This window comes from Haliotis rufescens, unplaced genomic scaffold, assembly GCF_023055435.1.
Source record: "Haliotis rufescens isolate VD_foot unplaced genomic scaffold, xgHalRufe1.0.p SCAF_14, whole genome shotgun sequence".
Taxonomy (NCBI): Eukaryota; Metazoa; Mollusca; class Gastropoda; order Lepetellida; family Haliotidae; genus Haliotis; species Haliotis rufescens.
Window position 1 is genome coordinate 32,223,497 of NW_025963824.1, and position 26,534 is coordinate 32,250,030.

General features: G+C 42.4%; 1 protein-coding gene across 11 annotated transcripts in view; it reads right to left on the bottom strand.

The window, feature by feature from the left end:
• The window catches only part of LOC124143346 (leucine-rich repeat-containing protein 71-like), a 73,283-nt gene that overhangs the window by 16,199 nt on the left and 30,550 nt on the right, over positions 1-26,534 (bottom strand). For 5 of the 11 annotated variants that reach the window (XR_007220632.1, XM_048395283.1, XM_048395289.1 and 2 more), the window contains exons 8-14: positions 25,664-25,823; positions 24,373-24,456; positions 20,795-20,884; positions 19,252-19,365; positions 17,449-17,524; positions 16,765-16,803; positions 482-493 (exon numbers count right to left, since the gene is read on the bottom strand). Coding sequence is in view for 10 of the 11 variants with exons in the window: in XM_048395283.1 (XP_048251240.1) it covers positions 482-493; positions 16,765-16,803; positions 17,449-17,524; positions 19,252-19,365; positions 20,795-20,884; positions 24,373-24,456; positions 25,664-25,823 (575 nt within the window). In the remaining variant the exon portion in view is untranslated. Of the gene's footprint in view, positions 1-481; positions 494-5,529; positions 5,566-10,332; positions 10,351-16,764; positions 16,804-17,448; positions 17,525-19,251; positions 19,366-20,794; positions 20,885-24,372; positions 24,457-25,663; positions 25,824-26,534 lie in introns of all 11 variants that reach the window. The other 6 variants (XM_048395282.1, XM_048395285.1, XM_048395287.1 and 3 more) reach the window with 6 other exon arrangements.

Below are 26,534 nucleotides of genomic sequence, written 5' to 3' on the forward strand. Positions count from 1 at the left end.
CACAGAAGGCAAGGTCACTAGATTAAACCCCCAAGGCCTAGTTGATAACAGGAAATCCAGTGGGTCAAGGTTGCCATTTTAAACCCTCAAGGTCACAACAAGAAACCCAAAAGGTCAAGGTTGCCATTTTAAACCCTCAAGGTCACAACAAGAAACCCAATAGGTCAAGGTTGACATTTGAAACCCTCAAGGTCACAACAAGTAACCCAATAGGTCAAGGTTGCCATTTTAAACCCTCAAGGGCATGTTTGTTTGTTGTTTAACGCCACACTCAGCAATACACGTGAGACATCTCAAGATGATGAGAATTCCTGACTATCCTAAAACCCATGTTCCTGAATGCGAGTTACAACACACGACACTGAGAATGTGAGTGGTGAGTGAGTGCGATGGACGGACACACGTGTGTGACATGTGATCATGGTGATGTTAGAAGATTCAACAGCACGCTGTGGTGTAAGGACAGTGCTGGTCAACTGACCTGGACGATGGTCTGAAACACCCACAAGTAGAAACCATATTAATATTTGAACATCCATGTATGCGTATTAATACCAATGGTGACCAGACACCAGTGCATCACCGCACACCCAATCATTAGTATGGCATGAGTGAGTGCATGTTGTTTTATGCCGCAGTCAGCAATATTCCAGCTGTATCTGTCTAGCCTGGAAATAATTAACTGAACTAGTCATTGCATGGAGAATTAAGAACCACATACAGTGAAATACGTTTATAACGAACACGTTTATAACAAACTGACGGATATAACAAACTGGTTCTGGGTCCATCCAGTTGCTGTATATATGCTTTATCTCTGCCGATAACGAAATACGGTTATAACGGACTAAAATTAGTGGTCCCTTTGACTTCGTTATAACCGTAGATTACTGTACAGTCAAGTCCCGTTAATCCGACATGGTTGGTTGCATATGATTATGTCAGATTAACAAGTATGTCGGATAAACGAAATAAAGTAGAATCAACATTTGTGATCGAAAATCGGAAAACTACACAAAAGATAACAATACAAACACGTAATAAAAAACGAAAAATGAAATATTCATATTGTTATGTTACATTATTAGGAGACTGTTTTCTAAACATGCAACCTCTTAACACAAAACTACTGTTACGGACTGTACGACTGATTCAAATACTTTTTAAAGCATAGTCTGGAAAGGAAGTCGCCAGTTTGAAACTGGTGCCGCAAAGCTCAAGAGAGCTGCTTTCTTAGTGGCTAATGTTGACTTCCCGTAAGTCATTTCATTCGTCGGTCAAAGTTCGCGAATGGTCGTTCTGATGTGACCTGTAATGGGATCATCTGATTTTAATGAGATTGAGGTAATCTATGCATGTGATTAATCCTGTTTTCTTTATTTAAAGCATTAATTGTTTATTGTTAAGCAAGTTCATCTCTGCAGCCGTTGTAATATGCACACACCAGACGACGCTTCAAAACACAGGCCTAGTACTTGCGAGCAGATGACCACGGAGTACGCTGATCACTGTGTCGGATTAACAAGACTGATTAATGAGTGATTTCGGTAATTCGTTGCCAATTAGGTTTGACAAAGTCGGAATGCGAGACTGTTGGATTAACGGGTCTAAATAGCACTGATTTAATTGGTTCAAATCATTAGTGTCAGATAAAGCCAATTGCCGGATTAACGAGTGTCGGATTAACGAGACTTGACTGTATACAATCCAAAAAATAACATAAACGTTCACATTCATCAACAACACATTTAACATTAAACAACAAACATCTGAACAAACAAACATGATCAGGTAAATAACATGAGTTCAACATGAGGACATGACTACTGGTCATGTCAGTGCACACGGACATAAACACGAACATCTGTGAGTGAGTGAGTGAGTTGGGTTTATGCCACTTTAAACAGTATTCCAGTAACATCACAGCGTATCAGCTTAGTGTGAGAGGAAAGCCAGAGTGATACTGGTCTCAGACGTTTACCACTTTGGTGAAACCCACGAGCACTGGTATGGTGCTGACAAACCGATAAACCCGGGGAACCGGGATTCAAACCCAAGATCATAGGTTCCTGGCGTGCCCAAGGGATGCAACTCTTCACATGGAACTGCAGTTCCTTAGACAACTGGACCACCTGGGCCACCCAAACATCTATGCAATTATGAAATGTTTGAACAAGTGACTATCAATTTCAACAGAAAACAAGATGGGTGTGGCAGCATCAGAGAGATGGGGAGGGTGCCACTATCAGAGATGGGGAGGGTGCCAATATCAGAGAAGTAGGGTTGATGTGGCAGCATCAGAGAAATGGGGTGGGTCCCACTATCAGAGATGGGGGAGGGTGTGGCACCATCAGAGAGATGGGGAAGGCATGAGGCCATCACAGGTGTTGAGGGTTTGGCATATCAGAAAGATGGGAAGGGTGACACTATCAAAGATGGGGAAGGTGTGGCAACAACTGAGAGATGGGGAAGGCATGACATTATCAGAGATGGGGACGGTGCCACTATGAGAGAGATGGGGTGGGTGTGGCAGCATCAGAGAGATGGGGACGGTGCCACTATCAGAGATGGGGTGGGTGTGGCAGCATCAGAGAGATGGGGACGGTGCCACTATCAGAGATGGGGTGGGTGTGGCAGCATCAGAGAGATGGGGACGGTGCCACTATCAGAGATGGGGAGGGTGTGGCACCATCAGAGAGATGGGGACGGTGCCACTATCAGAGAGATGGGGTGGGTGTGGCAGCATCAGAGAGATGGGGACGGTGCCACTATCAGAGAGATGGGGTGGGTGTGGCAGCATCAGAGAGATGGGGACGGTGCCACTATCAGAGAGATGGGGTGGGTGTGGCAGCATCAGAGAGATGGGGAGGGTGTGGCACCATCAGCGAGATGGGGAAGGCATGACGCCATCAGAGAGATTGGGTGGGTGTGGCACAATCAGAAAGATGGGGAGGGTGCCTCTTTTCAGAGAGATGGGGTGGGTGTGGCATCATCAGAGATGGGGAGGGTGCCTCTATCAGAGAGATGGGGTGGGTGTGGCATCATCAGAGATGGGGAGGGTGTGGCATCATCAGAGATGGGGAGGGTGCCTCTATCAGAGAGATGGGGTGGGTGTGGCATCATCAGAGATGGGGTGGGTGTGGCATCATCAGAGATGGGGAGGGTGCCTCTATCAGAGAGATGGGGTGGGTGTGGCATCATCAGAGATGGGGAGGGTGTGGCACCATCAGAGAGATGGGGAAGGCATGACATTATCAGAGATGGGGAGGGTGCCTCTATCAGAGAGATGGGGTGGGTGTGGCATCATCAGAGATGGGGAGGGTGTGGCATCATCAGAGATGGGGAGGGTGCCTCTATCAGAGAGATGGGGTGGGTGTGGCATCATCAGAGATGGGGTGGGTGTGGCATCATCAGAGATGGGGAGGGTGCCTCTATCAGAGAGATGGGGTGGGTGTGGCATCATCAGAGATGGGGAGGGTGTGGCACCATCAGAGAGAACGGGAAGGCATGATGCCATCAGAGAGATTGGGTGGGTATGGCACAATCAGAGAGATGGGGAGGATGCCACTATCAGAGATGGGGAGGGTGTGGCACAATCAGAGAGATGGGGAATGTGTGGCACCAACAGAGATGGGGAGGGTGTGGCACAATCAGAGAGATGGGGATGCTGTGGCACCATCAGAGAGATTGGTAGGATGTGGCACAATTAGAGAGATGGGGAGCGCATGGCACCAGCATGGCATCAAGTTGCTAGACTGGGAGAACTTCATAGCACAGCTATCATGGCCTGGTAAGGAAGTACAGAAGTTAGTCCTAGGATTGGCTGTGGAGGGAATAGGTGAAGGTCATTTAAGACAGCAATATTGTCCTGAATCAACTGGTCAAGACCAGAGACCATAAACAGCTTATCTTAGCAAGGATAACATGGAACTGACCTACTCAAACAGGAATGTAAGCAATAGTTTCATCAGTGCTGTAGACTGTGCTTGGTGTTCTTCAGGTTATGTAGCGTTCCTATCAGCTAGTGGGCTGTGATCGCACAACAGTGTCTGTGAGAGTGTTAGTGTTGTAGACTGTGCTTGGTGTTCTTTAGGTTATGTAGTGTTCCTATCAGCTAGTGGGCTGTGATCGCACAACAGTGTCTGTGAGAGTGTTAGTGTTGTAGACTGTACTTGGTGTTCTTCAGGTTATGTAGCGTTCCTATCAGCTAGTGGACTGTTATCACACAACAGTGTCTGTGAGAGTCTTAGTGTTGTAGACTGTGCTTGGTGTTCTTCAGGTTATGTAGTGTTCCTATCAGCTGGTGGACTGTTATCACACAACAGTGTCTGTGAGAGTGTTAGTGTTGTAGACTGTGCTTGGTGTTCTTCAGGTTATGTCGCATTCCTCTTAACAGTTGCAGGGCTAGTGAACTGTGATCACACAACAGTGTCTGAGAGAGTGTTCATGTTATGGACACAGTGTCATCACACAACAGTGTCTGAGAGAGTGTTCATGTTATGGACACAGTGTCATCACACAACAGTGTCTGAGAGAGTGTTCATGTTATGGACGTAGTGTCTTCACACAACAGTGTCTGACAGAGTGTTAGTATTGGACTGAACACTGTTAGTTTGATGTTAGTAAAATTGTTAAAGCAAACATAACAAACTTTTTTGGACAACTGAACAAATGATTTCTTGTTAATTTCTAGAAAGACTTTTCCCTGTAGAACTATATCAAAGATCTTTGCAACACAGTCAGAAATCCTACAAAATAAAATACGCCATGAAATAAAACAGAAACCAGTTAAACAAGTCCTATCTTGCACATCTTGCATCAGTCCGTATTAAAATTAACAAACTTTCTGGTTTAGATTCAGTTTGTTTTCAATCATAAGTTTTATAAAAATCAGTATGTCAGAGTAGAGGATCTATTCACTGACATGGTTTACAGTGAGATACATCATGGTCAGTATTCAAAATAAGCGCCTGCCTGTAGGCCCATGGCAGGTAGATTTTGTGTCAGGTTTGTAGTTTCAAATTTGTAAGGCCTGTAGTATATTTACATGTTGATTTATTTGACACCATAAGCTGCAGTTTTTTTTAAAATGAGGGTCAGTGCCTGCAGCTTCTAAAGACTTTGGATTGTGATGGCAGCCAGGCATTTTTTTCAATTACAAACACTGAACATTTGCATTGCCAAAAGAGAAAGGAAAATACGTTCGGTAAACAATTCCCAGAGTAAAACATATGGAATTGTTTTGTGATGCAAAGATGGACAGAAACAGTAAGGTAAATTTTCAAATTTGGACACAAATTAAAATCAAGGTTCTCTAGGTTCTCTTAAATAATGCCTGCCATAATCACTATTTAAATACGCCTTTATCAAATCCAAATAAAATTATTTATCAAGAAAAGTTTTAATCAAATCCTAATATCCGACCATGAATCTACAAAGTAACAAGTTAGTTCTGCCAGGGCAAAGTCTGTCGGAACAGATGTTAGGAGAACTCATCGAGCGCTACAGCTCAACAATACTTGTACTCACCACCTGAACCACGACCCCCGATAGCTGGGTTAGCACCTGATACAAACAGTAAGCCATTGTAAGCTGGGACAACACACGACAGATTGGCTAGCACCTGCTACAAGCAGTAGGCTATTGTAAGCTGGGACAACACACGACAGATGGGCTAGCACCTGCTACAAGCAGTAAGCCATTGTAAGCTGGGACAACACACTATAGATGGGCTAGCACCTGCTACAAGCAGTAAGCTGTTGTAAGCTGGGACAACACACGACAGATTGGCTAGCACCTGCTACAAGCAGTAAGCCATTGTAAGCCGGGACAACACACAACAGATGGGCTAGCACCTGCTACAAGCAGTAAGCCACTGTAAGCTGGGACAACACACTACAGATTGGCTAGCACCTGATATAAACAGTAAGCCATTGTAAGCTGGGACAACACACGACAGATGGGCTAGCACCTGCTACAAGCAGTAAGCCATTGTAAGCTGGGACAACACACTACAGATTGGCTAGCACCTGCTACAAGCAGTAAGCCATTGTAAGCTGGGACAACACACTACAGATGGGCTAGCACCTGCTACAAGCAGTAAGCCATTGTAAGCTGGGACAACACACTACAGATGGGCTAGCACCTGCTACAAGCAGTAAGCTGTTGTAAGCTGGAACAACACACTACGGTTTTGCTAGCACCTGCTACAAGCAGTAAGCTGTTGTAAGCTGGGACAACACACGACAGATTGGCTAGCACCTGCTACAAGCAGTAAGCTGTTGTAAGCTGGAACAACACACGACAGATGGGCTAGCATCTGCTTCAAGCAGTAAGCCCGTGTTAGCCGGGACAACACACTACAGATTGGCTAGCACCTGCTACAAACAGTAAGCCAGCGTAAGCCGGGACAACACACTACAGATGGGCTAGCACCTGTTACAAACAGTAAGCCATTGTAAGCTGGGACAACACACTACAGATGGGCTAGCACCTGATATAAACAGTAAGCCATTGTAAGCAGGGACAACACACTATAGACGGGCTAGCACCTGCTACAAACAGTAAGCCAGTGTAAGCTGGGTCAACACACTACAGATGGGCTAGAACCTGCTACAAACAGTAAGCCAGTGTAAGCCGGGATATGAAATGAATAATTTGGCTTTGGTGCCTCTGTTAGCAACATTCCAGCAATACTGAGATACATGAAGCAAGTTGTGTTGCTGTGGGATATATATATATATATAAAACTAGTTGTATCCCACATCAACCGTGGGATTATATGAAACTAGTTGTTTAGCTGTGGGATATATAAACCTAGTTGTTCTTCTGTGCGATATATGAAACTAGTTGTGTTTCTGTGGGATATATAAAAAACTAGTTGTGTTGCTGTGGGATATATATGAAATTAGTTGCGTCACTATGGAATATATGAAACAAGTTGTGTCACTATGGGATATATGAAACTAGTTGTGTCACCATGGGATATATGAAACAAGTTGTGTCACTATGGAATATATGAAACAAGTTGTGTCACTATGGAATATATGAAACAAGTTGTGTCACTATGAGATATATGAAACCAGTTGTGTCTCTATGGGATATATGAAACTAGTTGTGTCACTATGGGATATATGAAACTAGTTGTGTCACTGTGGGATATATGAACTAGTTGTGTCACTGTGGGGTATATAAAACCAGTTGTGTCTCTATGGGATATATGAAACTAGTTGTGTCACTATGGGATATATGAAACTAGTTGTGTCACTGTGGGATATATGAACTAGTTGTGTCACTGTGGGGTATATAAAACCAGTTGTATTCCTGAGGGATATATGAAACTAGTTGTGTCACTATGGAATATATGAAACAAGTTGTGTCACTATGAGATATATGAAACCAGTTGTGTCTCTATGGGATATATGAAACTAGTTGTGTCACTATGGGATATATGAAACTAGTTGTGTCACTGTGGGATATATGAACTAGTTGTGTCACTGTGGGGTATATAAAACCAGTTGTATTCCTGAGGGATATATGAAACTAGTTGTGTCACTATGGGATATATGAAACTAGTTGTGTCACTATGGGATATATGAAACTAGTTGTGTTGCTGTGGGATATATGAAACTAGTTGTGTCACTGTGGAATATATATGAAACCAATTGTGTTTCTGTGGGACATTTATAAAACTAGTTGTGTCACTATGGGATATATGAAACTAGTTGTGTCACTATGGGATATATGAAACTAGTTGTGTTGCTGTGGGATATATGAAACTAGTTGTGTCACTGTGGAATATATATGAAACCAATTGTGTTTCTGTGGGACATATATAAAACTAGTTGTGTTGCTGTGAGATATATGAAACTAGTTGTGTTGCTGGGAGATATATGAAACTAGTTGTGTTGCTGTGAGATATATGAAACTAGTTGTGTCACTGTGGAATATATATGAAACTAATTGTGTTTCTGTGGGACATATATAAAACTAGTTGTGTTGCTGTGAGATATATGAAACTAGTTGTGTTGCTGTGAGATATATGAAACTAGTTGTGTTGCTGTGAGATATATGAAACTAGCTGTGTTGCTGTGAGATATATGAAACTAGTTGTGTTGCTGTGTGATAAATGAAACTAGTGCATACTGGCTTGCTGTCTCAAGTTCCAAGGACTCCAATAACATCTATCAATTCCTTTAATGCATTAATTACTGTACTGATGAATATTGCATCAATTCTGCAGTTGTCTGCAGCAGAAACCTGCCTTCTGTGTACATTCTATAATGATCTAAGAAAAACAGTTCGGGTTTAAAACAAAAATTGACTGATGGAGGACTAAAGTTGACTGACGCACAGCAGGATGCACGGGTCAGTGAGACCAGAGGATGAACACTTCCCACACATGCACGCTGTGACGGACACCAGGGTGGGTGTACAAGTCACCTAGTCTACATAGGCTTCATGATATAAGCATGCACCCGCACTGGTGCCAATTAAATTAAGCAAGACCAGTTTACCTCAGATTTTACACCATTTTCTTGCAAAAGTAGCCAAAGGTACAGTATTTTTTCCAATATTATCAACCGATATCATTGACCAAGAAAAAGGTCACAGCAAGGAGATAGTTTGAGAATTAAGAAAAGTATTTTGAAAAGTATTACTGACAGTTAAAGGCAACTTCAAATACATTCATAAAACAATCTCCAAATCACAGCCCTGAACATTAGATGTATGAAGCACATGTTTAACCATACAGAAGGTAATTAGTTTTTCTTATAGTCCAGGGCAGTTTCATATCTGTAGGAGTACATGAGAAGTAGGAAGCACACAGGAGGAAGTCAGACACCCAGTCGGAGGAAGTCAGACACCCAGTCAGAGGAAGTCAGACACCCAGTCGGAGGAATTCAGACTCGCAGTCGGAGGAAGTCGGACACGCAGTCGGAAAAAGTCAGTCAGGCAATCGGAGGAAGTCAGACAAGCAGTCGGAGGAAGTCAGACATGCAGTCGGAGAAAGTCACACGCAATTGGAGAAAGTCAGACAGGCAGTCGGAGGAAGTCAGACACACAGCGGAGGAAGTCAGACAGGCAGTCTGAGGAAGTCAGACACGCAGTCGGAGGAAGTCAGACACACAGTCGGAGGAAGTCAGACAAGCAGTCGAAGGAAGTCAGACACACAGTCGGAGGAAGGTCAGACACACAGCTAGTACCCACTGTCAAAAAAACTCAAAACAAGAGAAACACTGAAGAGATTCACCCCTCACCCCCCCCTCACACACATATTATCCAGAAACAGCAAATCTCCGATATATTCTTACTTGCCGCTTTGTACACAGCAATGCTTAATAAAATCTGACTTTCGAAGGATTGCTAAAAAACATTTGTAAGCTTATTCAGTCTATTATTAGTCATATATGGTGGTGAGTCACCTAAGATACAGCAATTCAAAGTGCAGTTGCGTCCCTTGGGCATGCCAGGATCTAATATATGAGGGTTTGAATCACAGTTCAATCCTGAATATCATGCTTGGTTTGTCATGATAACAACCATGATTGTTAGTTTCACCAAAGTGGTAAACTTGTAAAACCTGCATCAATTTACGCTGACACGCTAGAATACTAAAATATAATGATCCAGATATATATATATAATGACAAACATACCTCACTCACTCTGTCTTTACTTGTGTACTTTACTCTTCATGAGTCTTCACAAGGTGAGTGAGTTTGGTTAAACACTGATTTATTTATTATTTGGTGTTTGTTATTTAACGCCGCACTCAGCAATATTCCAGCTATATGACGGCGGTCTGTAAATAATCAAGTCTGGACCAGACAATCCAGTGACTAATATCATGAGCATACAATTGGGATACGATGACATGCATCAACCAAGTCAGCGGGCCTGACCACCCGATCCCGTTTGTCGCCTCTTACAACAAGTATAGTCGCCTCTTACAGCAAGAATGGGTTGCTGAAGACCTATTCTACCCCGGGTCTTCACGGGTCAAACACTAATTTAAGCTGTATTTCAGTTAATCAGGGTGTTCAGCTTGACATAACCAGGGTGAACTGGGAATAAAACCCATGATCATAGGTTCCTGTTACACCTAAGGGACACAACTCTGCATAATGAACTATGGTGCCTTAGACAACTGGGCCGACCCAACCATCAAATTTAGGACAAAATTAAGAAAGAAACATTGTTCTTCCTCTTAAAAGAGTTGTTTTAGAAAGTATATATTGTATGTGTGTGCTACTGGGCAGGTGAATCTCCATGACAAGGACAGTTAGCTTCAAAGCAATATGGAGTAAAACTGGAGAAAACGGACATAACCTCTTGCGCCTCGGGGGTCTAGAGGAGAGAAGAAATAACATTATTAGTAGTTATTGGACGCCAGTGTAATAACATATACTGGACAAAAAAGTTAGGGATCATGAATATTTAAGATGCACCACACAACTATCCCTAAAAATATTCATGATCATGATCTTCAACCAATCTCATTAAAATCAGACCTTAGTTCTCGCTACCGCTAAACAAAGATCTGAAGACATCCCATTAGGGGTCACGTCAGAACGACCTTTCATCCGACCAATCAGAGCGTCGCTTACCAGATTATGAAAGTGACCGCCGAATGTGATTTCTAATCATGCAACCTCGAAAACTTTATTCCGAACGATAGTTACGGGTTTAACGACTGAATCTATACAATCTAGCCCATCTATTAGCCATTCGAGAATGTTCTTTTGTTCAGGTTTCATATTTGTAATCGAGAATTTGTCAAAATATGTTTCGAAGCGTAGTCGCCAATTTGAAATTAGTGCCTTAAAGCACGAGAAAGCTGCCTTCTGATTGGTCGGTCAAAGTTCGCGCAAGGTCGGTCTGACGTGACCCGTAAAGGGATGTCCTCAGATCTTTGTTTAGCGGTAGCGAGAACTAAGATCTGATTTTAATGAGATTGGATCTTCAACTTTCTTTGTTCAGTAGACATTGTGTCTATCTACAGGCTGAAATTCAACAACCCACGTTACATTGTATTTCTTGGTTCCAAATCCATTAAATAACTCTGAACACACGATCTTTTGGAACATGAACGTTTTGGAAACAATAATTTTATATGTACCATATTTTCTTGAGTATAGTGCACACTTTTTTCCCAAAAACACAGCTGTGTTAGAAGAGGGTGTGCATCATACCATCATAATGAGTTCTGATGATTTTTTCCCCCAATGCAAAGACATTAAAGTGAGCACGGAACACCGGAAATACCATGTCAACAAATCCGTACTGGAGTACTCAATGTAATCTTGTAATTACACTGTCTGGTTATGAAAAGTGTTCATGGTATATCTGGACTTATGTTTGTAACTTATTACATTAAGTTTATTCAAAACTCCTTTTAATATTGTTTTAATAAATGTCGACAAAATTGTGTGTGAAGCAATCGGAAGATCGCACAACTCACTGTTATAAACAGTAACCACGATCTGATCACCGCTAATGGCGCCTTGAATCGAACTTTAGTTGACAGAGAATGGATATATATATCATAAATGCCAGAATTCGCTGAAGAGGTATGGTGTAATTTGTGTCTGCACTTAATATTCAAAAAAAAAATAATCCAAAATTGTATCCGCTAGGGTGGGGTGCGCATTATACTTGGGTGTGCACTATACTCCAAAACATATGGTATTATTATTGCAGTTGGGGTTCTGAGGTCGTTTATTTTTTTCACACTCGGGGGAAGAGTAGTTAGATTGGTGACTGTCCCACACTGAGACATCTTCCTGAGTCAAGGGAGTTAACTGAATGTAAAAGTCCAGTTTCCACCCTTGGCAAACAAAGCTGTAATTTCTGGGCTCGATTGTAGCACCATCAGTGGTTATTACAAGTTATATCCCTTCTATGTCCCTCCTATTGACCAATCAGATTCCCTCTCTCTTATCACTTGCATTTGCTTCAAACAATATGGCGGTGCCCAGTCAAGACGATCTGATCGGATCAATAATGAAGCATAAACGTGTCTTACTTCTCAAAGTGCATGAAATCACATGAGCACCTTGATTAGCAACGTGAAAGGATTTGGAAAATATCTGTTGACACCAAGTTGATGCTTTACAAATCCTGAAATTGACCGACGAACCAGATGTCGATTTTATCATCATTATTTGGTGCATTTGATCATTATTGTCAGGGAGCCTATAAATATCATGTGTCCAAACATGCATCAAAAAGTAAAAAAGTCGCCAATGTCAGCAACTCAAATGTAAAAATCCATCAATGATAAAGTAAAAGCACTGTGTTTGCACAGCAAAATGTTTCAAGGATAATTAATGAAATAAACTAGTTTACTGCTATCAATGGTTCTTGATTTTTGTTCTAATGATTATCAAATGAAAAACAAGTGTAAATGATTTACGTAAATCAAAACAAAAAAACTAGACTAAAATAAATTTCAGCAAAATTCGTACAATTGGCAAGGATTTGTTTATGCACCACTTACCTAGCAACTGTATAAGTATAGCAGATAAAAAATAAAACACTGGAACCAATCTGTAATCATGGTAAGTGGGCACAGGTGAAGCAATCGAGATACAAATGTACATGCAACCACTTCAGGGAGTGAGTGAGTGAGTTGGGTTTAACACCCCTTTTAACATTATTCCAGTAATATCACGGCGTGTCAGCTTAATGTGGGACGAAAACCCGAAGTGATGCAGGTCTGGGACGTTTACCGTTTCGGTGAAACCCACGAGCACGGGTATGGTGCTGACAAACCTTGAAACGTAAATGGGGCGAACCGGGATTCGAACCCACAATCATAGGTTTCTGGCGTGCCCAAGGGACGCAACTCTACACAGCGAATCGCGGCACCTTAGACGACTAGGCCACCCATGCTCCCTCAACCACTTCAGGCACAAGTCCAAAGTCCTAGATAAGAAAGTTGATCACATGAGGTAATCAGTATTTTCTCATTGACATCTACTGGACCAGACAATCAATTGATAGATATCATGTGTATCAATCTACGCAATTGGGATACGATGACATGCATCAATTATGTCAGTGAGCCTATTATTCACCTCTTCGGACAAGCATGGGTTGCTGAACACCAATTCTAACTCGGATCTTCACAGGTCATATCAAGATGTACTCCTGTCAGTATTATATTCGGCCTGTAAATTGTGAGTTCCTCATCACCAACCAGTCCTACATTGCTTTTAAAAAATATCCACCAATTCACCTTTTGAATACATTTTATCCCATTCTTGAAATAAATTAACACATTTCCTATTTAATAAGAAAAATCCAAGATAGTTTATATCATAAGGATATCAATAAAAGGGAGGTAACTCTGCCTATAGTTGATGTTAGCCTAGCGTTAATTTCAAGATTTACAGTATGTATATGTAAGTCAACATTAGTCCAGAGCAGTGATTTGTAAGTCTGCATGTTTAGTCAATCCCTACAATTTGACAGGAAGCTGGGTTCCATGTGGTGTTCTTTTCCAAAAAGTCAAAAGATCAGGGTTCTGTACCCCACTGCAATCTGTGAAGGAGTGAATCAAATTTAACGTTACATCGGTAGTATCACACACTGCAATCAGAGCGCTACGACTGTCCTAAGTCCGTGTTCAGCGGTGTAAGTTACAGTCACCTTAGAGCTAAGACTCCTTTGTTGAACAGCGCCCAGCCTAAATCAGGCTGTGACTTGAACCACTAGTCTGAAACATGAGTCTTATATAGTTTGTTTCAGACACAGAGCTCCAGATAACTTTTTGAGCAAGTGAGTTTTTACTGTAGGGTTTCTATTTTAATTGGGTTATTACATTTTTCATTGGGTAACCAATATTTTTTCACTCATCTATTCATCACTCTGTTGGGTATTTCCCCAAATTAGTGAACATTTTAAGATTTTAAAAATATGAAATAATGTTTCAAATGTATACAACTGTTCTAAATATATAGGCTTGACTCAGGAAGTGAATTAGTTTGTAATTGTATTTCAGAAATTAGCTCCTTTGAATGCATACTGGTAAAGCTTCATTGGGTATTTACGAGAGATGTTTTTATACATTTCTATTTTTCATTTAATGCATGCGTTCCTGTATGCAAGTTAATTGAAAGTAATTGAGTTTTGAATATTTGGGGGGTGGTATTTTACGCTGCTTAGCTGATAACAATCCTCGCCATCCAAATCTGGCCTCCACAGAGATTTTGCTAGGATCAGATCAAGTGATCTCTCCGTGGGCCCCATTCCACAAATCGATCTTAGCGAAAAGACAATCGTAACTCCAAAACTTTAACAGACTTATGACAATCGTAGAGCTAAGATCACTCTGTGGAATGGGGAGATATATCGCAGCAATGAAATTGCATCACAATGCTTTGCAGACCATTATGACATCATCGGATTCTTTGATGTCACAATCAACTGACATCATCGGATTCTTTGACGTCACAATCATATGACATCATCAATTCTTTGACTCTGGAGCTGGTTAGCTGGGGTGAGATTCCCTAAATATCTACAGACACTGATACTGAAACACAAACTTGGCCAAGCAGAGTCTTGCGTTGTTTGCACAGGCGGCTAGTGTCTTTAAACCAGCTAGTTGGTTTCTCTACGCTACTTCAATACCTACGGCGCAACATGCAAGAAAGCAAAGAAATTTTCACCCACTTTAACTCTAAGCATGCATTAGTTATTGCAAATTCTACCTCAAACAAGCTTGTCCACCTATGTTTGAAGCAAATATGTTCTACGGAAGGAGTTTTGATAAAACGTTTCGTCTGTGTCGCTCACCTGGAAGGAGGCTCCCTACACTAAAACACCTTCAGGGCTGAAATATCACCATTGTTTTATCAACATAATGAAGCCAAGAGTTAAATAGATGTCCTAGCCTGGGTCTAAACGTCATGGTAACAGTCTTCAAAACATCTGTCTGGCTGTTAGGGCTGGGACGAGTCCTAATTTACTACCCGGGTACCCATCACCCTATGACACGACCCTACCCGGATACCTGCTGTAGATATATAGAGATAGGTACAAACTGTCCAATTTGGAAAAGTTTGACCATAGCCCTGGCGAAATGTATTTAGATACATGTGTAAACTGATCTGGTCATCCATCCACTGAAGTTAACTGCATGAAGTTTGATCTTAGTTCAAATATATAAAAGTCAGAAGGAAGGGTGCGTAGTCATAAGGAAATGGGAACATTTGTACTTGTAGTGTAACCATAGAGTTTTAGATCATTTTTGTCATTAAACAATATATTACGTGACTAACCACGGGTCCGGTTAGTCCTGTGGGTACCCGGGACTTTCTTAGGCACGCTCAAGCGAGTACCCGAGTTATCCGTCCCAGCCCTACCGTCTGTTACCCTTGTGATATCATCCATTAGTCTACAGCCTGAGCCTAAAAATTTTTACTGTCTATTTAGCTCAGCTCAAAAAAGTTGAATAGGTTGCACAGACAGTACATATGGGCTATTTCGTACTCACTCTAAGTTTTTCTGTCTGTCTTCAAAATCTAGTCAATAATCCACTATTACTGACAATACAATCTCCCTCTACACGGTAACATGGTTTATATCCATATCATTCTGTGGTAATGTTTTTTTAACACCGTACTCAGCAATATTCTAGCTATATGACAGGAGCCTCCAAAGCATTGTGTCTGGGCCAGACAATCCGGTGATCAGTATTATGAGCAACGATCCCTGCCATGAGGGTACGATGTCTCTTTATCAACGAAATCAGTTAACCAGCCTCTTAGGACCAGCATAGGTCCTGGCGCTACACAGTGATGCAGTTCGTAGAACAAAGATCATTGGAGATGATGAATTTGTTTCTTCACTTTGAGAAAGAAGCAAGAATGCTAATGCCGTTGTACAAAGCGATCTTAGCGCTAAGGTGATCGTAACCCCCATACCTTAACACAGACTTACGACAGTCTTAGCGCTAAGGGTGTTTTGTACAACGTCACCAAGACGCGTATCATTAGTATTCGGGATTTATCTTGGATTCCATACTAAGTGACCTTGGCAGAAAATCTCAACCTTTATTTCAAAATTGGTATTTTTTGCAAATTTTATTTTTGCAATTTAGGAGGTAGGCAATAGTGTAAAACAAACCACTGAAGCCTTTTTAATCCTCTTCACTGGTCCTGTCGTCAGTGAAATACAAGTCATTTCTACAAAGCCATGACATTGGTTATGACTAGATTGGTTGGTTAGTTGGTTGGTTGGTTTGTTGTTTAACGCCGCACTCAGCAATATTCCAGCTATATGACGGCGGTCTGTAAATAATCGAGTCTGGACCAGACAATCCATTGATTGACATCATGAGCATCGATCCACGCTATTGGGATCGATGACATGCATCAACCAAGTCAGCGAGCCTGACCACCCGATCCCGTTAGTCGCCTTTTACGACAAGCATAGTCACCTAATACGGCAAGCATGGGTTGCTGAAGACGTATTCTACTCCGGAATCTTCACAGATTGGTTATGACTAGAACTACAGGAATTGGGAAGCTCGTTATTCCATTTTGTCCTGACATTAGTTGCAGACTGAGGGCTGTATATGGGTCAAGATAAATCCCAGAGTGAGTTAACATGTTAGCATTTAGCCCCAGCATGGCGCGGAACAGGACAGGACAGGAGTTGGAGTCTCGGGACTCAGCTGTGGTGAGAGCTGGAGTGAGTAGTTCTGAGATCTACGCTGTCGACAGAGGCATGCAAGTTTCATGCACAACTTACTTTGAAACATCAACTGTCCGATAAACGATTTGAAAAAACCTAAACAAAACCATTACATCATCACAATAGGTTCTGGGTCAAGTGACCTTGAGTGAGTGAGTATGGTTTTATGCCGCTTTTAGCAATATTCCAGCAACATCACGGCAGGGGACACCAGAAATGGGCTTCACATATTGTACCCATGTGGGAAATCAAACCCAGGTCTTTCAGTGATATGAGCGAACGCTTTAACCAGAAGGCTACCCCACCATCCTTCAAGTGACCTTGAAGCTACTGTTATCAGTACATCATAAAAGTATTTCTCACGAATATAGTTAACAGTTAACTTGTCACATGACTCACTGTTTCAGTTATCAAGTTAACATGTACAGGGTCCGCTAGAGTTAGGAACAAAGTGATTAGTCGGTTGCAATCAGTTCAACAAAATGCCTTGGTTATCAGGAACAAATTACAAATCTAATCTTAAATAAAACTCATATGTTCACACAAGTAGCAAAACCTAAATATTTCACACCAAAACAATTAAAAATAAAAATAAGCATCACACACTAACCATGTCATTAACTATCCCACATGGTCTACAAATAACAAACTTTATATGACATGATCGGTATACATTTTCTATCACACGAGCTAGTGTTTCTCTAATTGTGCTGATTAATTGCAATCTGGGAGGAAACCTACCCTTCTTGGAGCTGCCTTTGTCGTCTTTTTCTTTTCTCGTCCCTCCCTTCTTGTCTTCCTCTTTTGCCTTCGGATCCTGGATTAAATGGCCAGTGTTATTATCCATGTCAATACTATTGCAGTGGTTAAACTAGCAGGTATACTAAAACTTTTTTTATGTCAATACTATCCTCATAGTTAGGCAAACTAGCCACTACACTGGTACTTTTATCCATGTCAGTATCAGAGCTCCAGATAAGCTGCGTATTTGCATAAAATACGCATCAGAAATGCAGAAATATGCAGTAAAATAAAATCCAAGCGTATCAAATACGCAACAAACATTACAGATACGCTACAAAAATAAAACTTATGCGTATCATTAAAATATTGTGAAGTAACCCTGCGTATTCGATTAGCAAATCAGCAACTTATTTTGAAATTATAAACAGGCATTCCGTCAACCTTGCCAAACTCCATGATGACAGATACATCATGATCATTTGCCATCACACTTTCTTGTGGAAGTATCGTGGTATTCTTGAGTCCTATAAAGCTCTCGAACCCAGACGACACCAGTTTGCAGGGACTAGATGAATAGTGTTTTTAAATATTTAACTTAAATACCCACATGTGTAAAAACTAGTGGGTAACAGAAATTTGAATACCCAGATAGAATTACTGATACCCAATGATTTTAAAATGCATCGGTAAAATACCCACAACACCAAAAGCTTATCTGGAGCTCTGCAGTATAATTGCATCTTCCTGAGGCAAGGGCATTAACTGACAATAAAAGTCCAGTTTCCACCCTTCCTGAACTGGGCTGCAATTCCAGCGTTACATTTTGGCTGGACTAACAAGTCTATGCATAGACCAATCAAAATTGCGTAACGAACTAAACATCCGGTTCGTAAACAACATGGATTTCAACGTGCAGATTTTGGTCAACTGCAGGATTGCAAAGTATGTGTACAGCCACCTGGGCTTAGACAGATATTTTGCAAATTCTTTCATGCTTTTAATCAAGTTGCTCACGTGTTTTGATGCACTTCTGGGGGTAAGACCCGTTTTATTACAATATAGATCTTGATCATCGAGCAGATCGTCTAGACGTCCTAGACATAGTTTTAAATGATTTACAGGGATTGATATGAAACAGGTTTTAAGTCAAAATACCCAAATGTGAAGAAACAGGTGAGTTAAAATTAAATTTCCTCCAAAACTCGTGGATACCCAATCAATATCAAACCCCTGGGTAAAATACCCAAATAACAAAAAGCTTATTCGACATTTTTTTTATTTCTTGGTTTACGGATGCACCACTCATTCAAAGCTCAAATGTTGAAAAAAAATTAAAATACAAATTACTCCTTTTCTTATTACCACCGATCTTTACTTTAAAAAATGCATTAAAAGTTTAACAACAAAAATGTCAACACAAAGCACAGTGCCGACCAGTTTAATCGTCACCCATGCTGACAAAATGGCGGCGTCTTTCATGCATTTCATCGTGACATTAATATTGCTCTATTGCCATTTGTGCACAAGCTGAGTTCCAGGGATATAATAAAATATTCTTGAAAAATTGAGTTGTTTTACTTTTGGTACTCCAGAATAATATTTTTTTTATACCTACCTAACTTTTTTAAATAGGACAAAAGACAAGTAAAGAAAATCCTAGAGGGATTTTTTTTTTTTTTCAATTTGCCTACCTCACTTTTGAAATGAGTCTTGAAATCCTTAACCAAGAAATAAAAAAAATGTCGCCTTATTATAGTTCTGCTTTCATCCATGGTAAATGTCAAAAGCCCCGTAGTGTACCTTATTCTTTTTAGCCGATGGTTTGTCTCGCTTAGACTTGTCCTTGTCTGTGTGGGAGCTGCTTCGAACACTGCCAGGACGGTCCTTGGACTCAGCTCGGCGACTCGGTGGGGGCTAGGGGTGAACAGTGCATGTGAACAGTGAACACAAACATGCTGGCACCATCAGATATCACAAAGGATAAAAAGATTCATCGGATCATTCTCAGACAACTTCTGAAACATTAGTGACAGTGCAGGCCTCTTTGCTGTTTAATACGAGGATGTGAGTGGATGTTGTGAGTATCTATCTCTACAGGGAGACAAGTGTTGGGTATTGGGGCCTATTCTGACCCGGGATCTCTACAGGGAGACAAGTGTGGGGTATTGGGTCCTGTTTTGACCCAGGATCTCTACAGGGAGACATGTGTGGGTTATATGGGCCTATTCTGACCTGGAATCTCTACAGGGAGACATGTGTGGGTATTGTGTCCTATTCTGACCAGGGATCTCTACAGAGAGACAAGCTTTTAAGTGTGGAGTATTGGGTCCTATTCTGACCTGGGATCTCTACAGGGAGACAAGCGTGGGGTATGGGGGCCTATTCTGACCTGGGATCTCTACAGGGAGACAAGCGTTGGGTATTGGGGCCTATTCTGACCTTGGATCTCTACAGAGAGACAAGTGTGGGGTATTGGGTCCTATTCTGACCTGGGATCTCTACAGAGAGACAAGTGTGGGGCATTGGGTCCTATTCTGACCAGGGATCTCTACAGGGAGACAAGCGTGGGGTATAGGGGCCTATTCTGACACGGGATTTCTACAAAGAGACAAGTGTGGGGTATTGGGTCCTATTCTGACCAGGAATCTCTTCAGGGAGACAAGAGTGGGGTATAGGGGCCTATTCTGACCCGGGATCTCTACATTGAGACAAGCGTGGCTTATTGGGGCCTATTCTGACCCGGGATCTCTTCAGGGAGACATTTGGGAATATTTACAGACACTTGCTGCAGACCTGGGGCTGAATATTGGCCTCTGAGCATTTCTAGATAAACCCCCATACCCTGGTCTATTTGACAAAAGTAGAACGTAGCCATGTGCCAACAACAATGTTTTAGGTGGATCAGAGCGTGCACTGTGCCTTCATGTAATTATTGCCCTGTAATGTGGAAACATATGGTCCTGTGCACAGTACACAGGTCACAAATTGGGAAAAGGTAATCAATGTTGCGGAGAGTAGGTGGATGGGTAACCGTGTACGGCCACCTCCACTCTCGAAAGTTTGCGAAGCTTCAATCCTGACACAAATTGAAACACAGGTTACATGTATTGTCTCCTGAGTGACTTTGTTGGAAATATGCCTCTGTTCACAAGCAGTGGATGGGTACCCTGCAGTATGAGAATGCAGTGTGACTGGGGAAGCTAGGGTTGTAACTTGCATACTCCCCAGGAGGCAGAGAATGAAATACAGTGTCATGATAACATGGTGCTGTGAGCATACATCAGAGGGTGGGTTTGGTGCATTACAAGTATCCTTTATAATCATTGTTGTTATTATTACTTACAGATTTATTTCTCTCTGGAGAACCTTTCTCTGAGATGAGTCGACGACGTTCTACTACCTCTTCATGGGTCAATGGAAACCGAGACAGAGCCTGCAGACAAAATATATAACTGTACCCAAAAATCCACCATGTTGATAAAAAACGGATTCATAAAAACAGCTGGATATTATTCCTATGTCAAGGATTCTGATTGATTCATCGTAGCGTGTGCCAAAACATTTTGATTCTACTAGCCTGAACCGGTCACTTTTATATATCTGAGCACAAACTTCATTGTATTTTAACTCGTACAACTCAACACTAATGCAGTGGCTGTGATGCAGATTTTTAGACGACCCACGACAAGAAAAGTAGTCATGAAAGACTTTGATACAGTGTAGTGGGCACTCTTACATCAGGAAGGTGTCAATAATTGTCCAAATAATTTTTTGCTAATGTAGTCATGAAATAGAGGAATGTGCTAGCCAAAGTTGATAAAATCATGGAAATATCCTAATGCTATTTGTTTCCAGAAAAATAAGTGGGTGTATCAACCAATACACCATCAGTCTCAAGCAAGATCAGTGGGTGTATCATCTAATACCCTACCAGTCTCCAGCAAGATCAGTGGGTGTATCATCCAATACACCACCGGTCTCCAGCAAGATCAGTGAGTGTACCATCCAATACACCACCAGTCTCCAGCAAGATCAGTGAGTGTACCATCCAATACACCACCAGTCTTCAGCAAGATCAGTGGGTGTATCATCCAATACACCACCGGTCTCCAGCAAGATCAGTGAGTGTATCATCCAATACACCATCAGTCTCCAGCAAGATCAGTGGGTGTATCATCCAATACACCACCGGTCTCCAGCAAGATCAGTGAGTGTATCATCTAATACACCACCAGTCTCCAGCAAGATCAGTGAGTGTATCATCCAATACACCACCAGTCTCCAGCAAGATCAGTGAGTGTACCATCCAATACACCACCAGTCTTCAGCAACATCAGTGAGTGTACCATCCAATACACCACCAGTCTCCAGCAAGATCAGTGAGTGTACCATCCAATACACCTCCAGTCTTCAGCAACATCAGTGAGTGTACCATCCAATACACCTCCAGTCTTCAGCAACATCAGTGGGTGTATCATCCAATACACCTCCAGTCTTCAGCAACATCAGTGGGTGTATCATCCAATACACCTCCAGTCTTCAGCAACATCAGTGAGTGTACCATCCAATACACCATCAGTCTCAAGCAAGATCAGTGAGTGTATCATCTAATACCCTACCAGTCTCCAGCAAGATCAGTGGCTGTATCATCCAATACACCACCAGTCTCCAGAAAGATCAGTGAGTGTATCATCCAATACACCACCAGTCTCCAGCAAGATCAGTGAGTGTATCATCCAATACACCACCAGTCTCCAGCAAGATCAGTGGGTGTATCATCCAATACACACCAGTCTCCAGCAACATCAGTGAGTGTATCATCCAATACACACCAGTCTCCAGCAAGATCAGTGGGTGTATCATCCAATACACACCAGTCTCCAGCAAGATCAGTGGGTGTATCATCCAATACACACCTGTCTCCAGCGATATCAGTGGGTGTATCATCCAATACACCACCAGTCTCCAGCAAAATCAGTGGGTGTATCAACCAATACACCACCAGTCTCCAGCAAGATCAGTGAGTGTACCATCCAATACACCACCAGTCTTCAGCAACATCAGTGAGTGTACCATCCAATACACCACCAGTCTCCAGCAAGATCAGTGAGTGTACCATCCAATACACCTCCAGTCTTCAGCAACATCAGTGAGTGTACCATCCAATACACCACCAGTCTCCAGCAAGATCAGTGGGTGTACCATCCAATACACCTCCAGTCTTCAGCAACATCAGTGAGTGTACCATCCAATACACCACCAGTCTCCAGCAAGATCAGTGGGTGTATCATCCAATACACCACCAGTCTTCAGCAACATCAGTGGGTGTATCATCCAATACACCTCCAGTCTTCAGCAACATCAGTGGGTGTATCATCCAATACACCTCCAGTCTTCAGCAACATCAGTGAGTGTACCATCCAATACACCACCAGTCTCCAGCAAGATCAGTGAGTGTATCATCTAATACCCTACCAGTCTCCAGCAAGATCAGTGGCTGTATCATCCAATACACCACCAGTCTCCAGAAAGATCAGTGAGTGTATCATCCAATACACCACCAGTCTCCAGCAAGATCAGTGAGTGTATCATCCAATACACCACCAGTCTCCAGCAAGATCAGTGGGTGTATCATCCAATACACACCAGTCTCCAGCAACATCAGTGAGTGTATCATCCAATACACACCAGTCTCCAGCAAGATCAGTGGGTGTATCATCCAATACACACCAGTCTCCAGCAAGATCAGTGGGTGTATCATCCAATACACACCTGTCTCCAGCGATATCAGTGGGTGTATCATCCAATACACCACCAGTCTCCAGCGATATCAATGGGTGTATCATCCAAAACACACCAGTCTCCAGCAAGATCAGTGAGAGTATCATCCAATACACACCAGTCTCCAGCAAGATCAGTGGGTGTATCATCCAATACACACCAGTCTCCAGCAACATCAGTGGGTGTATCATCCAATACACCACCAGTCTCCAGCAAGATCAGTGGGTGTATCATCCAATACACCACCAGTCTCCAGCAAGATCAGTGGGTGTATCATCCAATACACACCAGTCTCCAGCGATATCAGTGGGTGTATCATCCAATACACACCAGTCTCCAGCAAGATCAGTGGGTGTATCATCCAATACACCACCAGTCTCCAACGATATCAATGGGTGTATCATCCAATACACACCAGTCTCCAGCAAGATCAGTGAGAGTATCATCCAATACACACCAGTCTCCAGCAAGATCAGTGGGTGTATCATCCAATACACACCAGTCTCCAGCAAGATCAGTGGGTGTATCATCCAATACACCACCAGTCTCCAGCAAGATCAGTGGGAGTATCATCCAATACACCACCAGTCTCATGCGATATCAATGGGTGTATCATCCAATACACACCAGTCTCCAGCAAGATCAGTGGGTGTATCATCCAATACACACCAGTCTCCAGCAAGATCAGTGGGTGTATCATCCAATACACACCAGTCTCCAGCAACATCAGTGAGTGTACCATCCAATACACCACCAGTGTCAAGCAAAATCAGTGAGAGTATCATCCAATACACACCAGTCTCCAGCAAGATCAGTGAGAGTATCATCCAATACACCACCAGTCTCCAGCAAGATCAGTGGGTGTATCATCCAATACACCACCAGTCTCCAGCAAGATCAGTGAGAGTATCATCCAATACACCACCAGTCTCCAGCAAGATCAGTGGGTGTATCATCCAATACACCACCAGTCTCCAGCAAATAGCAGCAGTTGACACCATGGAGGTCAACAATGAAAAGCTCAGAGTCAACATAGAACAGTACTGTGGGTATACTTTGCAAATCTACCTGCAATCATAACAGCAGAATCTGTCTGAAAATTAAGTGTCTTGTGATTGTAGTTGAGGAATGCACACTAACCTCTGCTATTTTCTTCACCCCCTTATCTCCGATGTGATTGTTGGCGAGGGAGAGAGACAGCAGCGATCGGTTCATCCTCAGCCCCTGCAACATAACACCATGTGACATCACATCATTATACCAGATACATCACAATCATAGGCAGATCCACAGGTGGCTCCAGGGGTACTGGGCCTAGATTTTCGAAACCATCTCAGCTAAGATAAATCTTAACTACTTACGTTCAAAGATAAGATACATTAAGACTTAGATAAGATAGATTTTTGAAACAATCGTAAACCTGTCGCAGATCGCTCAGAGCTACGACACTTATCTGTAGCGGGAGAATAGACCGAAGTCGTCAAGCGTATTGAGGCGACGAGTTCTGTCTCGGAATATCCTCGGTCTTGTCATCAAATCATTGTCATCTTCATCATGAAAAATGTCCAGAGCAAAGTATGCTGCCATCGTGGATGAGGATAAAATAAACTTACGACAGGTATAGGGCTATCTTAGATTTACGACAAACTTAAGATATCTCAGGGCTACGATAGTTTCGGAAATAGGCTACGATAGCCTACGATTTCCTTACGATAACTTTACGATAATTCTAGGGCTAAGATCGTTTCGAAAATCTGGGCCCTGGATCCCCCCTTTTGAAAACCAAATGTGGTCTGTTGTAGGCAGTAAAATTATCTGAGAGGATTTTGATATTTTGGACCCCTCCCTTTTAAAAAAGCTGGATCAGCACTTGACAATGTGCTTCAGTACTAAAACACAAAGTTTTTTGGAAAAAGTATATCATCAAGAATCCATTAATATAACTGCTAACACACATTAGTCGTGTTACACCCGCTACCATGACAACACACAGTGACAACACAACACCATTCTCACAACTGACAACATGGATCTGATGCACTTGTACCTTTTCACAGAAAATGTACTTCCAGCAATGAGAGTTATCTCCCTTTAATCAAGACACAGACACACACAGACACACAGAGAGACAGACGCACGCACGCACGCAACCTCGCAACCACGCATGCTACCACACAATGCACGCACACACAAATCCGAGCAAATTCTTTTGAATATATGAATCATAGCAGTGTTGTCCTATAGAGATTTTACCACACAGTAATTGTCCGGAGAAGGGTATTATCAGGATCCAGACTAACGTAGAATCTGGATCCGGCTGTGAGCGGGCCATCTATGCATTGATGCCAACATGGTTGTAAACTAAGAATATCATTCACCCAGTCAGTCACCACCCTTTATCTGCTAGTTGGGAGATTTCTCCAGACATTACCCCTGCGAGATGCTCCGCACCAACATCTGTGATTCGGTTGCCGGCCAGGTTGAGAGACATAAGCTTTGTGTTGAACCGTTTGGCTGTCCCCAGTGCCTTGCCGATCCCCACCGCTGCCTCGTCCGAGACAGAGCAATGTTGGAGTGAGAGAAGCTGAACACTGAATGAATGAGGGAGTGAGTGCGTTTGGATGAATGATGCATCAACAGAATTCAGTCATGTCACACCTTGTCAGATTGATGTGGGAAAATCTCATATTTTCGACCAAACCAAAAGGTGTGGAGTGACAAATGATAATTAGGGTCTGACCATACAATAATAACAATAATAAGTGCTCCTGGAAATTTTTTGGGAGACAGAATATTTTGTCATTAGCGTTACAAGACCATTTCTCTCTGACAAAGGGAGACAATCTATTTTGCACCTGTAACACAAACCAAATGCAAGGAAAGGGTCATCTACAGTGCCATTTCTCCTACCGCACCTGATCCATCCCCAATCCACCCCAACAACACACGCACCCTTACCTGCTGTCATCTTCTAACAACAGATGCCAGTTCTCCTCCTAACCCCACTCCAATCCCAACAACACACACACCCTCACCTGCAGTCATAGTCCACCAACAGATGCCAGTTCTCCTCCTAACCCCACTGCAATCCCAACAACACACACACACCCTCATCTGCTGTCATCATCCACCAACAGATGCCAGTTCTCCCCCCCCCCCCCCATCCCAATCCACCCCAACACACACACACCCTCATCTGCTGTCATCGTCCACCAACAGATGCCAGTTCTCCTCCCCCCCCATCCATCCCAATCCACCCCAACCACACACACACCCTCATCTGCTGTCATCGTCCACCAACA